At 39.0% G+C, this 16634-nt stretch overlaps 2 protein-coding genes across 2 annotated transcripts in view; both read right to left on the minus strand.

Moving 5' to 3' along the window:
* Nucleotides 1-9323, minus strand: part of LOC123974112 (C-type lectin domain family 4 member E-like) — a 19436-nt gene extending 10113 nt beyond the window's left edge. Inside the window, exons 1-4 of the mRNA XM_046054549.1 lie at nt 9254-9323; nt 9058-9159; nt 8102-8269; nt 4092-4234 (exon numbers count right to left, since the gene is read on the minus strand). Of these exons, the coding sequence (XP_045910505.1) occupies nt 4092-4234; nt 8102-8269; nt 9058-9159; nt 9254-9323 (483 nt within the window). The remainder of the gene's footprint in view (nt 1-4091; nt 4235-8101; nt 8270-9057; nt 9160-9253) is intronic.
* A 5427-nt stretch (nt 9324-14750) lies between these two features.
* Nucleotides 14751-15622, minus strand: LOC123973637 (gamma-crystallin M3-like). Its single transcript, XM_046053818.1, has 3 exons — nt 15580-15622; nt 15221-15463; nt 14751-15091 (listed from the first exon to the last, which is right to left on the minus strand). The coding sequence occupies exons 1-3, from the start codon at nt 15610-15612 to the stop codon at nt 14816-14818; spliced, it is 552 nt and encodes a 183-aa protein (XP_045909774.1). The 5' UTR covers nt 15613-15622; the 3' UTR covers nt 14751-14815.
* Between the last annotated feature and the right edge of the window lie 1012 nt (nt 15623-16634).

Below are 16634 nucleotides of genomic sequence, written 5' to 3' on the forward strand. Positions count from 1 at the left end.
CTAGGGATTCTCCGGGGTTCTCCGTGTCTGATTGAAAACGCCTCCTCCGTCTGGCAATTCAGCTGTTTTCAGGTTTCCTTCGTTGTAGCTGGCGAGACCACGTGGCTTGGTCTGACCTCGGTGAAGTTGGTTCGACGAAAAAGGCTTAAAATGGAACTTGGTCGTTCCTGAATTAGTCCAGTGTAACTTAACGGACTGATAACTTTAACAAACAAAAGAAATAAAGAAAATAAAACAAACTAAAGGCAGATCGATGTCGCGGCACTTCAGGTGTGTAGCTTCAGGCGAACAAAAGGGCCTGTTTGTTTCGCTGGCCGAGTCTGGGCGTTGCCTGGCGAGGCACGCTACGCGCGTACCGAAGCGTCCAGAGGGCCGAGCAGAGTGGAAGAGAGCCAACAGCGAAGAGAAGAGAGCGAGAGGTCGCGTGTCGCTCTTTTGTTGCCTGGGGCATGGTTCCCCAGGGGGCGTCTCAGGTTTCCCAAGGGACTGCCTTTCTAATCTTAATGTCTAAAGAAAAGAAATCTATTTGCGCGTATTATAATCAAATATTTTCCACAATCGAACCTCAATGGTCGAACGGTTGTACTGTTCTAGGCATTTGGTAACAGGAAACAATTGTCACATTATTGGTCAGGATATTTATACATTTAACGGCATTTCTGACGAGGACATGTAATACTTATTTCGTCCACTTGGGGGAGCTCAGGTTACATGAGGAAAGCTTGGATTAAATCAAAGATCGTCTCTCCTTAGGAACTGGGAATATTTTTGATTCATCCTTAAATTCAAGCTGGCGATTAAGAGTATAGTAAAACATTTCTTTGTCATCATTTCTAAAGGAATTTTGTAGGAAAGTATTATGAACAAGCATTGATTACATTAGATGAAGGAGTGTCTTGCTGAAAATAAAAACACTGCACAAGTAACTTCTTTTCAGCACTAATATCAACAACAGATAGCAACAACAGTTAACATAACTACTCAAATAGAGGCAAACGTATTCAGGTAACGGTAACGATGGTAATAAAAACAAAGAGTAAGGTCAGTTGCCACGGAAACGTGTGGGGGGGGGGGCCAGTTTTGATAGGCTGTTTAGGGAAATGCCAATGGCTGGTTCGTGTCCCTTTGTCAGTTTAACAGTCAGGCCCCGCGTTATCAGCTTCGGAATCAAAAAGGTGCCAGTTTTATGGTCGGGATAGCACTTAGAGAAAGCAACTTTGACCCCTCCCCTTCTTCTCTAGGGAGGAGAAAGGAATTTAGTGTAGCTCCAAATTTATTCAATGTAAAATGCGCAAATCCACACCGTTGTTCACTACATTAAACATCTGTATGTATGTAAAGCATCATACTAAAATTTGTTTTGAAACAGCCATTTTGGAGATTAAGAGTAAAAACACATGATCAAGACATTTTAAAAATTATAAAGAATATTACTAGCTTCATGAAGATATAATTTATTGCAGGGCTGTTTTACAGGACTGCAACAGTTTTAACTTGATTTACCTTATTAACAGAAACTAGCATCTAATGTACATGGATATTCTGTGCTTATGTGTTTTTTCACACATGTACAACTTGTGAACTGCATGATTTACCTTTTCCACAGGTTTCTCTCGGTAGCTCTGCAATTCAACCGCGATGGAAGCTGATTGGTTGCTGTGATGATGTGTTATATTTTACAACCATGTTTTTCCTTTCCCCATTATACGCAGCCCTCATGGAGTCAACTGCACCTGCCCCACTTCGCAGATTGGCCAAAAGATCCCCATGGATGGATGAGGCAGTCGGCCTTTGTTGGTTAACGGTTTAATACAGGACATAAATGTGAAACCAGCACAGAAGTCTTGGTTCGCGATTTTCAGGTTAAGATCTTTATTAATGAACGCAAAGCCAGATCAGTCCTACGATTAATATTACCCTCGGCCAAAGATATACTCAGTCAAATTTGTCTATTTGTAAGATATCTAAAAAATATCTCTAAAAGAGAGATTTAGATGAAATCTGGTAAACAAATGTGTCAGCCAACGCTTGGGGTGTGACTTTTGTTGTTGTTAACATTGCAATAAAGTATTTTGTTTTGTCACTGTACTCAGTTAAAAGAATGGTTTGTGTGTATTTTTGTGTAGAGCCAGTAAATGTTATTTAAAATATTTATTATTAATAAAATCTTGAGAATTTTATATAAAACATGTTTAACCATTAATGCACTATGCATCTGTTCAGTATGATTGCAACCGCATAAAGTGTGATTAATTTTATTGTCAACCTAATGAGGATGTATAAAATGTGTACCCCATTCTTCAGGACACAACACATAAAGCAAAGGACTTCATAATGTGCCTGCCTTAGGCCCAGCAACCTGCCTGTAAACTGTATGGTATGCTTGGTAACAGGGACACAATACCTAAAGCTAAAGCTGATGAAAATAGTATTGTCAGTGTGTTATAAGTAGTGGTGATGTACATACAATGTTGTGTTTCTTATACCCTACATAAACAGAAATAACTCAGATTCCGTTTAAATCTCTCCACTTCACTATTTATTCTCTTAGTAAAGTTCATAACAAGTCAGCTTTACATGTAGAAGATCAAGTATACGGTTGTATTGTAACGTATTGTAACTGTATGGGGTATACAGTTACCAGTGGGAGTTATCGTGTGCAGTGTGTGATAGGACCATCGACTGTATGATTGATAACAGCTGATACTCGCACATTACCTACAACAACTATTGTTACTAGTCATATTGTTATTATTGTTATTATAATCATTAACATTACGATTGTTATCATTAACACTACTATAAATATCTGTACCATTTTTCATTTAGTCTATAGCAACATCACCTTTACTGTCTATACCTCTGTGTGTGTATATTGTGTAGACTGCCTTCCTCCCCTCTCTCTCTCCTTCCATCCCTCTTTTTCTCTCTGTTCCTCTCCTGCTCTCTCTCTCTCTCTGTTCCTTTCTTGAGTATGGTCTAGAGTACGGTCTAGACCTGCTCTTTTATGAAAAGCGCTGTGAGATAACTTGTTGTGATTTGGCACTATATAAATAAAATTTAATTGAAAAATTGAATTGAATTAGTTTCTATCATGCGTAAGTAATAGCTACTCCTGCCAGACAGTAAAGTGTACTGAACTTTACAGTGTAGTGATGTTAACACAGCATATCGTTAGTAGTGATGTACGGATCAATCCTAAAGTATCGATATTTCTGATACCAACATTTCCTGCTCCAAGGTTTATACTCATATAAAAGGATTGATATCTAAACTCAGTAATTTGGAGTGAGTGAGTGTTTTATCATAAGTATCTTACTGTTACCAGGATGGTCTAATTATAGGCTACTCGGTTGATAGGAACTACTTTTCCTTCCGCCTGTCAAAGTCATGCTTGAGCTAAGGCTCTGTGACGGAGCTTCTTTGAAGTGAGCCGCTGCAGCCCTTTACATTTCCCGCGATTGAATACTGACTATGGCTGACTGTAAAAGCCGTCAGGTCTGGCTGTATTTTAGCTGTGAAGGTAATAATGACGCTGTATGTGATGTGTGTGCAAAGACTTTAGCAACACTGCAAACTTCGCTAAACATCTGACATTAAGTCAAAATAATATGATGATGTATGAAGCGGCAGTTCTGAGCAGGAGATTTTCATTATAATTAAAGAATATGACAGTAATTTGATGTCTTGTCATTATGCAGCTATTATTTTGAATTGGTAAGGCCACAGCCTACTCCTTATTTCTCTCATAAATACAGAAACGGGAGAGGGAGGTCACATTAAACTAGAATAAAATATGTAAAAAGTATTTTTTATTGGCAATACCAGCCTGGGTATTACTTGGTATTGGATTGAATAGGAATTACGTGGTATCGTACATCACTAATCGTTAGCGCTCCAGCCGTCAGTTTTTGGTTGACATGGTAATTGATTACGTATGACTATTAACCACACCCCCATTCTCTGTTTGAGAAAGAACGTTCACCAAAAATGGCAGGTAAAACTGGCTGGAGGGGGGCTTTAAGGAGTTTGAATGGTTACTGTGACGGTGTTGAACATAAATAGAATGAGTTAAAAAAAACACACTGTACCTGTTCTTCAGCACTGTCTATGACAACCAGATCTGCTCCTCTGTTTCTGCAGTCCTGTCTGCCTTTTGTCCACAAACCAGACTTATTGGAGAGCAGATAACAGGAACACAAGAACATCCTCCATCCAGCAGGACACGATTTATCTGTAAACACACAACATAACTTTGGTCCAGACTAAAATATCTCTCCAATTATTAATTAATTACTATTAAAGTTTGTACAGACTTTGATGATCCACAGACAATGAATCCTAATGACTTCAGTGACTTTTGATCTCACACCTGAGCTGCACACTTGTGGCTTTGCGGAAAAATGTCTTGACATGCCTTTTTTTGGGGGGGGGGGGGTATTCAGGCCAAGACTCCTAAATTCATTCTCAGCACTCCCCCATTTAAAATAGATTTATTTCTGTGAAGAACAAAAAGGAGAATCAGTGCTGGTCTGGTGGATAGTGCTGTGGCCTCACAGCTAGAAGGTTGCGGGTTCAAACCTTGGTTTGCCCAGCTTCCTCCTGTCATCTAAAGACATGCAGGCTAGGTTTATTGGTGTCTCAAAAATTTCCCTTAGGTGTGAGCGGTTGTTTGAAAGATAACTTTTGGGTGAAGCATAGGAGAATGCCCTAGCACCCATTGTACTGAGGTTGATGGTTGTTAGTGCCAAAAGACTTGGTGTGGAAGACTGCAGGGAACGAAATGGAGTGTAGGTCTGAATGAGGTCGGTAAGATAAGTAGCAGACAGATTGCGGAGGGCTTTGAATGTTAGTAATAATACTTTAAAGTTAATCCTTTGTGATACAGGAAGCCAGTGTAGTTGGATCAGCAGAGGAGTGGTATGTTCTGTGGACTTGGCATGTTATAATCCTTGCTGCCGCATTTTGGATGAGTTGCAGTCGGTGAATAAGTTTGTAAGGAATGCCTGCTAATATTGCATTGCAGTAATCGATGCGTGATGTGACCGAGGCATTTACTAGGACTTCCGCTGAGTGTTGAGTTAGAGCAGGGCGTAGTCTGGAGAGGTTTTTTATGTGGAAAAAGGAGGTCCGGTATAAGTTATTATTGATATGGCTGGAGTAAGTGAGGGTACTGTCCAATATCACACCAAGGCTCTTAACCAGCGTGGAGACAGGTATGGCGGTTCCGTTTATAGGGGGTGAGCTAATGTTGGTTTTCGACAGAGTAGATTTTGAACCAATGAGCATGCTTGTGATTTGTAGACTTATCTACTGTGTATCATTTTTGTGGGTACTTTGTAGGCAACATGATGCATTTTTTTCCTTTCTAATTTCAAACCACTATGCTAAAACAGCTTGCAAAACATTGGCTGACAGGGCTGGGGTGGGTTGTAACACTTCTTTAAAAAGTGCTATACATACAACTAGGGACCTTTATGATTTGAATATTTTACAGAATGCCCTTCTGCTGTCTGGGCCCACCATGCACTCCAGGGTTACCAGCATTCATTTATCTGCACTGTGATAGTACTTCGCATTCACATGTTGTTCACATGTTAGTGTATGTATCGGCACTCGATCTTTTCCATACTCCGTACGGGCAGCTTTTGAGAAATTCCAGTGCGCAAGAAAAAGTCTCAGTATGCCAAAGAGTAAAATATAGAAGTGCTTGTACTGCGTACCGGTGAGTACCGACCCACTTCTTTTTTGTTAGACCTAAGGATATACAAAAATTTTCTTTAATTAAGTACATTTTAGTATATTACATGTAGTATTTATTAAGAATGCTGTTAAGTAAGTTTATTCTGTGGATAAATTTACATACACATACTGGACATGCGCGCGAGTCATCAGACAGTCTGCATACACACAATGCATTTGACGAGGTCTGTGATACTCTTGTAGAGGATTGAATTTTTCCCATTTAAAGTGAACAATGTGGGTACTTTGTATAAAAGTTTGAGAACTCTAGCTACAAAATTCAGTGAGTTATAGTTCCATCCATCCGCTTATCCTGCGTACAGGGTCGCTGGTGAGTTATAGTAGCAAAAAGTCTTACAACCATACCCAGTCTCGCCTACTCAAGTTGACGTCAACCGGTTATGTTACATAACGCCGAAATTTAACAGTGGTGTTCTGTCGGGAGATGCAGTTACTTCAACTAACGGTGAGGCAAGTATATTCTAAATCCACCTACGATAGAAGATGGGGACACAGTGAATACTTTACAAGCACGGACCAGGTAAAGCAACGCTTAACACACCTGGTTTAAGCATAAATAATATGTAAATTGTAAAGCTTTGAGTAGAGGAAAGGTCTGCTAGCCGCTAATTTCAGCAGTGTAAATAAGCTGAAGCTAATAAGCGTGACTAGCAGGTTGTGGCAGTTATAACCCCTCGTGTTGGTTGTATTAACCCCTTGACGCCGATTGTCGCGAATTCGCATCATACCTCTTCCTTGCAGACTGCAAGCCAAGATAGCACATGGATTCCCCCAATGCCTGTTGGTGCATATTCAATACGTACCTAGGAACCTTTTGCAAGCCCTGGTTTCTCATTTATGCCTGTTGTCGCTGATTTGCATCATACCTACACATACCTGAATTTATATCTTTTCTATGTTCTATAGACAAATTAACAATCTTCACTTAATTTAACATCAGCTTGAAAGTGAATGAAAACACAAAGAATTTTTTAAATTTTTTTATTGTAAAAAAATCCAGGCGTTAAGGGGTTAAAATAGAGAAACTGCAGTTAAAAATCGATTGGTATGCGCCTTGATCGGCTAATAGTTTGTGGTTACTTGTCCAGAGGAGGTGGGGTGGAACGGTTTTAATATAATTGGCTATGTCAATCAGTCACACACTCCACAATAACTTATGCTTTAAAAAATCATGGATAAAAAACATCAACGAAACGCAAAAGTGGTGCTGAAAAGCTGAGGGAGAAAAAAAGATGTTGCTCGTGGGAGGTGCAGAAATACAGTAGCGCATTGCATCACCTTAAAAGTCATAATTTGGAGATTGGGATCTTGTAATTATGAGAAAAGTTAAGTAAGCCTAGTTAGGCTATCTGTCACCTACACTACAGGAAAAGTGGACAATGTTGCACTATTGGATTTAATATGTTTTTATTTCCCTGCGATGGACTGGCGACCTGTCCAGGGTGTACCCCGCCTTTCGCCCGATGTCAGCTGGGATTGGCTCCAGTCCCCCGCGACCCTGTACGCAGGATAAGCGGTTGACGATGGATGGATGTTTTTATTTCCTTGTTGGTATGAGACACTGGGAAATATTAATGTTACTTACTGTGGATGGCATTAAGATTAATATGTCAAGGTTGCGCAGGTATCTCAAGCATTGACTGCGGTCAACCAAGCCTCACTTCAAAAACGAAAGTCAAGCCAGCCCCCGCTGTGTTTTGTGATGCGTTATTTAAGGCATTACGTTAACATTGTGTCACAGCAGATTTCAAAATAATTGATTATAAATAAATAAGAATTCAAAAATACAGCCCTTGAAAATGTCTATTATTTTCACTGAATTCCCTCTGAATTCAGATTGACATTCGCTTCACAGTGATTACAAACCACTTCAGATTGTGAAAGATAAAAACATTGGATACTGCTCTTATTATGGCATGTGCAGAAAAACATTGGCTCAAAAGTCAAGAGTTACATGCTTTATTTTTTGTAGTGAAAGTAATATAGTAATGTAACGAGTAACATAAGTAATTACTTTTAAACCCAGTAAGTAATAAGTTATCTAATACTATTACTTTTAGAAGGAGTAATAAGTTAACAATATTACATTTATTCATCTGATGCTTTTATCCAAAGCGGCTTACAATTGCTATATATGTCAGAGGTCGCACACCACTGGAGCAACGATGGGTTAAGTGTCTAATGGTGGATGGCTCACAGTGGGAAATGAACCCGGGTCTCTCACACATCAAAAGCATGTGTGTTATCCACTGTATCATCGCCAAGCAACTTATACAGTTATACAGTTCCCGAGTAACTTGGCCAACACTGGTGTGCAGTAGCAAGAGGCGTCACTCACTCTTTCTGGCCAAACACTGAAGCCTGTTCAGCTCTTTAGTCGTTTCAATGAGGCTGGCATTCAGCAGCTCTCTCTCTTCAGACATGGAGGAAAGCTTGTTATTACTGGCCTGGAGACGCTCCATCAGGTTGGTATTGATAGTGGAGAAATCTGCGGCTGAGTGATGGTCTGAAATAAATCAAAATACATCAAATTTATGTTTATTACGTCAAATACCATTTGAATCATTCAAAATGGACATTTTTCACTAACTATAATTATAGCTTATAGATTCATTTTGAAGCAAACATCTAAAGATTTCTGCGTATGTTGAGCAAATGTTTTAGAGCAAAAAAAACTTTTTGTATCCAGCTACTTGAGGCTGGCTGAGGGACAGGCATCAGCCTGAAAGCAGCCTTGCAGTCTGACCCAAAGCAACCAAATTCAGTACATAATATGTAGTCCTTGACCCTGCTTTCTTTTCTTAGAACAGGTACAATAACATTTAATCATAACAAAAATGGCATATAGTATAAGGAAAAGCAAAATGTGCATAATGGAGCTAAAGGAAATGCCACAATAATTATTTGATTGTATTTTTCAAACCAATAAGTAAGTTAAGACCCTGTTCTCTAAAAAGGCACAACTTGTGGCATATTTCTGTGAGGGGTACTGCTTTACGTGCAAAGTTAAAGTTTTTAAGTAGGCTACTGTACAAATACACAGGAGAATGTTTTTTTTGTTATTACTGTAGTAAGAAATTGACGTAGATATCCAAAGTAGAAAAAACATGACAAAGACAATCAGCACCTGTATTGAAACACCGTTTAAAGAACCAACACAAAATGTGGAACTTTTTTTGAAGTATTCAACGGGACTGTTATGAAAAGCAAGAAGTGAAGACACAGATTAGAGGAAATTAGCCAGATAAACACATTAATAAAAAACTTAAACTTCTGAATGTCAACCAAACTCACAGAGGACAGTGAGGCCGATGAGCCCAGCCAGCAGGAAGACACTTAGCAGCCCCAGACAGAGAACAACAGCTCCATGAAATCTCCTCTCTGAGCTCCTCAGACCTCAACACAGACAATACAGTCAAGGATACAATAATAATAATAATAATAATAAAGCTCAGTCTGCCAGCCTCTTTGTCTGACAAATAATTCTTACCTGTCTGATTTTGTGATGGTGTTGAGTCAACAGATTTGTCGTATTCAACATTTATATAGATTTCCTCCATCGCTCCTAAGAATGCCCAGTGCTTTGTGGAGGGTCGGCTCTGCAGCACAAGTTACTCTACAGGATTGGGTACATTTGTTTTTTTTTTTTTTACTTTAGCTGATCAGGAAATCCTGCCTTAAAGATGCTAAAAACAGATTGTGCAATACTCGCCTGTCGTCTCACTTGAAACGGGAGCTAAAAATGATAGAGGAATAACGTAATTTTCAAGAATATTTTACTCTACTGATTCCTGAATTGTGTTATACATTTTTGACAGAATCTTATCTTCTTCTGGTCCTATGCAACTACTCTGCATTGGTAAAAGATATTTTGATGGAACTATAATGTGTTTTTGTTTTTTTTCCTAAATTTTAATAATTCTTTATCATATTTAACATATCAAAACTAATTTTTCAACTGAACAAAGAACTCATGGCAACAGAAGAATACATAAGCTAAAGCAGTTTAAAGTTTGGCTCGTAAGTGAAAGTTTGTGGCCAATAAAAGGAAGTGATTCATCAGTCAGCAATGATAAAGTCCTGCCTGTGTCAGCATCACAGCAGAAACATGTAGGTGATGCATCATACTAAAAAACATTTGTTCTGTTGATGAAAAATGCTGTGAAAAAATACAGATGTTTGAATGGCCAGTAAGTGTTTAGGTTGATTTACATTTTGTTTTAATTATCAATTATTGTTACCTCTAAATAGTTCCTAATTCACATACATTTAAATCAGGAGAGACTCAATTGCAGATATGCTTAAAGAATAATAAAATGAATACTATTGGCATAGTACACAATGGGAAGGTTGAAGAAAGTGAAGGCGATTCGATTCGACCCAATTGTGATTTATTACGTTAAGGGGGTAATACCATACAGTAAAACAGGAATATCCCGCCAGTGGAGGCTAGACAACAGTGGTGGAAATGAAGGGATGAAGAACAATGGCTGAAGATCTGGATGGTTGAGATATGGAGTGGGACATCTGACTGGCTCACTTGAAGACCCAACTGGGAAGACTGGTTGTGATGAAGGCCAGAGGTGAATGGGCTGGAAGAGGGTTGCATCAATCGGACACTGAGACGACTGGCTCACAAAGGTTGTTGCAAAATCTTAACTGAAAAGTGAACAACCTCAGTCAGCTGATGAGTTAAAAGTGGGTATAGACAGAGAGGGTGAGTAAATAATAGCATAAGAATGAAGATTGTTGTCATCCATCTTCCTGATTAAACTTAGCTAAGCTTCATTTGTTGTCTGGAGGCATTTTTTAAATTTACTATAGATACTTTTGTTTTTTGTATTTAGTGTGAATAGGGGATATTCTGGAAAGTGAAACATATGAAAAATAGTTTTTCTTGACAAATTTTTCATTTCATTTCACTTTGTCACACTCACTATAATATTCTCCCTAACGAAACACTTTGGATAACATTTCTTAATGAAGAGAACAAAGACAACGGTTTGTTGTAACATTCTTTATTTGATAAAATCTTCACAAGGAAATATATAATTTTCTTTGGATCTGCATCAAATTTTAATGGGTTGTTCATGTTCTTGTTGTCCATGCTTTACCCTTCCAACAAGTTTGTGGTAAACCAGGTTGGTAGTTTTTCCCATAATCCTGTTAACTAGTCATGAGTGGAGTGATGGCATCTATGATTCAATTGAAGAAGAAAAGTATTGCGAGCATTGGCGGCCGACCAACAGAGGGCGCTAGGGCGTCGCCATCCCTGGTGGTGGAAACTTTTTATATACAGTTTATGGGTGGAAAGTGTTTTGATTTTTCTTTTTAAAATAAACATTTTTTAAATAAACAGTAATTACCTTTTCGTGTAATGTGTAATATATAAAATATTTGCTAAATAATTATGTTTGGGTGTGAAATTAGCTTCCTGCTCATCCACTGATCTCTTCCGGGGCGCTGGAGAGATTGCCCAGGCAGCACAGCAGCGCAGGCAATAGCTGACACAAGATATGCTCATAGCAACAGAAATTAAGCCAATTAGCGTCAAATCTCAAATCTGAGGGGTACTCCAGGATCTGCCCCAAGCACAGTCAGTCGGTGGGAGAGGGACACGTGACGTTGACAAGATGACAGACACAGGCTTTCAGCCTTGGCTAGCTGGATGCAATGATTTAAATACCTTATTTTGCTTCCCATGCTTGCTTTTTAAAATGGCGGGGACGGATCCAACATGGACTGTTCCAGGAGTAAACAACCTGATACGCTTATCTGAGAAGATTAAGAAACACGAGGGCACATATGGATAATGCAGTGAAGCTAGCCATGCTAGGCAGAGTTAACATCGGCCTTGCGCGGCCACAATAGAGTGAACCCTTTGACAACCCTGGTGTTTTCAGTAAATCTTGTTGCCTCGCTGGTGCGTTGGAGGAGCACCTTAAGACAGCTACCGTTTTCCAAAAACACCTCAAAGACTGTGCAAAACGAACTTTTGGACTGCATGCTGTCAGTTCTTGAAGATTACATTCTGGAGGAATTAAAAAATGCAGATTATTTTGATATTCAGGCAGATGAGACAACTGACATTTCCACCCACTGCCAGTTGGTGCTTGTTCTACGGTACATCAACAAGGAGAACAACAGCTGTTGGCTACAGAGCTCTGAAGTGTTAAGATGTGGTTATTTCCAGTAGTGGACAGTAACTTAAGAAGGCCTACTGTACTGAAGTACAAATTAGAGGTAGCCTATTTGTACTTTACTTGAGTATTCTCTTTTCATGCCATTTTCTCTGTTTATGTTCACGGTTGATGGGATCCTGGTTGTTCACTCACCTGCCAGCAGGTTGTAGAGGTTGCAGTAATTGAGGCCACCATCAAGAAGGCTGGTGAAACAGAAATGAACCAGCCCTGGTAAAATAATAAATAAATAATTAATAAAACATTGTTTTACATGCATTCAGAAACCAACATTGATTTTATTAGCAATCACTAACTCATTTAATATATATAAGTGCCTCAAATTATATTAAATGTGAAAAGAATAAACAGGTAATTGATGTCAACAGTTTACTAAATCACATGAAAAGACCAAAACCAACAATTAAGTCATTCTACTAAGAAAGTATTGCCTCAAGAGTCGCTAAAGCCTGTTCAGTTAGGAGTAATATCAGCATGATCCTTTATATGTTTATTGATTTATTAATTACTACATTGTAACAACTATATAAATATATCAAAGTTTTTATTTGAAAGCTACAATTAGACAGATATGCCAGTATGTTGATTTACATTTTCCTTATTTTTCTCCGTATATAATGAAATTTAATGTAAAATGAGCATCACAGATACTTACAGACACGCGGCATCCACTGCTCAGTACGGTGGGACTGAAGGTGAAGGTTCAATTCCCAGCCTGAAGGCCGTCTGCAGATGTGTGGTTGGCTTTGATAGTGGGCTGGCTGATACAAGCTGGAACAGACAACAACCGAAATATGATTCACCTAAATATATGATTTATTTAACATTGTTAATAGAAATAGATATATACCATCACGTTTGTTCTTTGGAACAGATTTCTTTAAATTCTTCCCACCTGTCACATCATTTACTATTGACAGAAGACTGGTTCTTACTGTATACTGACCACTAATAAGGCTGAAGGCTTCAATCTGTTGCACTAGTGCGGAATGATTTCAGCACAGGTTTCTTCCTCCTGTAGAGCAGTACCGGTGAGAGTAGGTAGGTTTGAACTACTGGTACTGGATCTGAGTCTAGAACGGATACTTTATACAGGATTGTCATGAGGGTCTGTAAAGATGCTTGAAATTGATTTAGTCAAGGGTATGACTTCTCTTGTTCTGCTGATCTGTTGGTTTTGTGGTTTGTCTTTACACAATAAAATGCTGTGGACAAGAAAATTTCATTTGTTAATATCCCCTAAAGGTGAACAGGGAATCACTGACTACTCCTTGAAGGGAAAAAAATATCTACAGAATGTGATAATAAATATCTTCCTCAGGAAATTGGACATTTGAACAAATACTGTATTTCACACGTGTGAGAAACAGCAAATTGTAGAGGTCCAATTTGCTTTTTTAGGTCATTTTTAAAAATGTAAATTGATGTTGCTCCTCTTCTCTAGTCTGGCCTCCTGTGATGTCATGCAGCCATCCACATGAAAAAGGAACTAACTGGTCACCTGAGTTGGAAATTAGCAACAGGCACAATGCAAATGCAAATTGATTTATTAATGTGTGAAAAGTGATTTCATGCATCAGCTGTCAGCTGTCCCTTAAGCAAGTGGCATGTCCTTAGTCTTTCTTTCTGGGACTAAAATGTAGAGCCACATTCTTAGATTTTTTCTAAATGACTTGTGTTGAACATTTTCTTTCTAATAGCTGCTTACTGTTTAAGGAACGTCAAATTTATTGAATTTCATGACCCATTATATATTTTATGTGTTATGTCAGACATCTAGGGGAAACCTGGATGCAACATTAGGTGTGGCTCCCCACTCCTACCAATCCCAAGCAAGGCCAGACAGCAAATGCAATTACAAAGTTGCAGCTCCCCCAGAGGTCACTGCTACTCAGATTTAGCAGTGACCAAAACAAACAAGATTCTAGGCAACAACCTAAAACCTCCACTCAATCACAAAGAAATGTAAGGAAAAGACAAAGCTCTAACCTAGAAGTAAAAGGCACTCAAACAGAAAAGGGCTTCTCAGTCCTACTTGACTGCTAATTTTTATACAAATGTCTATTAACCACAAAGTTCAAGGTATAAGGCCAAAGAAACAAGGTCTTCACAACCAATTTTCAATACAAAGGTAAGTTGCTATTCTTTGAATTCCACTCACAATTGATACACACAAGACACAAGACACAGGTCACACTGGCAGTGGCACATGTTTGGAATGGCAGAGTGAAGAGGAAGAGGTCCTGTCAGCTGGGGTTTAAATGGCTGCTGTAATCCAGTTGACCAGGAGGCAGCAATCAGCTCCGCTAGACCAATCTGAGGTGCCCACCTGTTCTCTATAACCTCACTTACTTACACACACTCACTTGATGTATATGGTAACAGCAAGATTTGAGAACATGTATGTCTATGAATGTATTTCACTATATATTTTTTGGTTTACATTAACTACACGGGAATCTACATCCATCTATTAGAGCTCTCTCTCTGGGACGATGTATGTATTGTTACTTTAGAGTTGCATTTAAGCTCAATGTCGATCTATAGTAATGGATATGTGAATGAATGTTTTGTAATGTTGTGTTTCATGTGTCAGTGGGTGATTGGTGCAGACAAACAAGTCACCTTCTACAAAAGATGGCTTCTCAGTATGTCTCAGTATTTGTCTAATGAAGGTCTTGCACCAAAACATTGCTAACTTATAAGTTGTTAGTTAGTGTACAGGACTTTTCAACTTTATTTTATATAATATTATCAGTTGGGCAATAAGCTTGACAAAAGTCAAAGTAGTGCAGCAACTTGCTTTATTCAGTAGCATTTGATACGTTCAGTGAAGATTTAGTGAGCATTTATTAGCAAGAGTCCATGATGCGCCTCATGCTCATCCACCTCATGCCGCTCATGCCCATGTCCCTGAAGCTCCTGTACTCTCCAGGCCTCATGTACATCATCCTGCCTCTGTAGTGGGGCTGCTCGTACATCAGCCAGTTGCCGTCCATCACGTGGCAGGACTGGCAGTCGGACATACGGTAACGGTCCATGATGTTGTCACAGTCGTCCATCATCTCGTAACTCTGACCACCGAAGTTCTCCCTCTCGTAGATCTTCATCCTGAACTGGCCTCTGTGCTGTAAAAACAGTTTGAGAGTTTACATCAGCGAGGAGTCATGAAAGGTCTTGTATAATAGAGAATGGTATAATATTGTATGATATTAGTGATCACCCTGTCCAACAAACACAATTATATTATTACTTACCATGGGGATCATACGGCAAGACCTGATGCAGTCTCTCCATCCCATCATGCTCATGTAGTCAGCGTACTCGCCCCTCTTCATGAACCACTGGTTTCCCATGTAGTTGGGACGGTCGTAGACCATGAAGCAGCCGCTCTCCACCCTGCAGGAGTGGCACCTGCTCAGGTAGGAGGTCATGTCAGAGCAGTCGTTCATGCACTCATAGGAACGACCCTGGAAGTTCCTGTCCTCGTAGAAGATGATCTGGAAAAAAAGGGAATTGTAGTGGTTATAGAATAAAAGTAGCAAGGTGAAAATGCTGACCTCATTTTGTAATAAATCATTTCTGGTTATTAGAAAAAGGTTTTTAATAAAAGTACCTTGCCCCTCATGTTCACGCTGGTGTTGCTCATGTTGGATGCAGATGTGCTGTTGCTCCTGAACTGCCTTCCTCCCTGGTTTAACCCCTTCCTTTTATATCTGACCGTACGTAATGAGTCAGTGGCCCCCCTCAGAGAACCCCTTACTCAGCAACTATTGAAGCCTATAGAATCCAGAGGTTATGTCCATTTTTCAGGGACTGGGGACCGAGAACAGTCTTTAGAAAGGCCTTTTGTCTCAGTGTAACGTGTGAATAGGCGGGCCCATGTGACTGTTAAAACTGTGTGTATGAACTGTATTGGTGCATATGCATTACACAGACACATACACTTTAGAATTAGTTAGAATAAGCTTTATGTGTATTAAACACTGGATTTAGCTATGTTCACAAGCCCATTACAGAAGTGTTAAATTGTGAGTCATGACAGAGGTGCTTCTAATAAATTGCTCTTGGGTGGCTTGTCAGCAACAAAATAGGTTTCACACAGGAAATGCAGTATATTTCCCTTCATCAACTGAGAAATTCAGATATAGAACAAATATTTCATCACTTTTCCCTTCCCTATACTGTCCGTTCTGAGAACTCTAATCAACAAGAAACCAGCTTGGTTGTGGAACATGGTTGCGGAGATATTAGAGTTCTATGTTGTGTTAACAGTTTGATAAAAGCCTAAATTATACAACTGAGATGCATATAGTACAAAGATTAGAATATTTTTTCACTTTGAGTCAGATAGCATTTTTTTTTTTTAGCAGTTAGCAATTAAACATTTACAAATTTACAATCCAAAAACCAATGCTGCATTTGGGGTCAGTTTTGGTGGAGATTGCAATCTACAACTAAATACATATTTGTTTGGCTGATTGGGTGAACCAACTCAGTTTTATTTAAATTTGTATTAGAACATTAACGCCTTATTTTGCTGGCCAGTAATTTCCTGATAATAACTAAATCTACTATTAGGAAGCTTTTGTTAAAGTGATAAGTGTTGGATCTTAGTGTCTGTGTGTTACCTTTACTCTGAATTGTGTTAAGGAAGCAGGGCAAGTATCT

The sequence above is a fragment of the Micropterus dolomieu genome, linkage group LG07 (assembly GCF_021292245.1).
Source record: "Micropterus dolomieu isolate WLL.071019.BEF.003 ecotype Adirondacks linkage group LG07, ASM2129224v1, whole genome shotgun sequence".
NCBI classification, from domain to species: Eukaryota; Metazoa; Chordata; class Actinopteri; order Centrarchiformes; family Centrarchidae; genus Micropterus; species Micropterus dolomieu.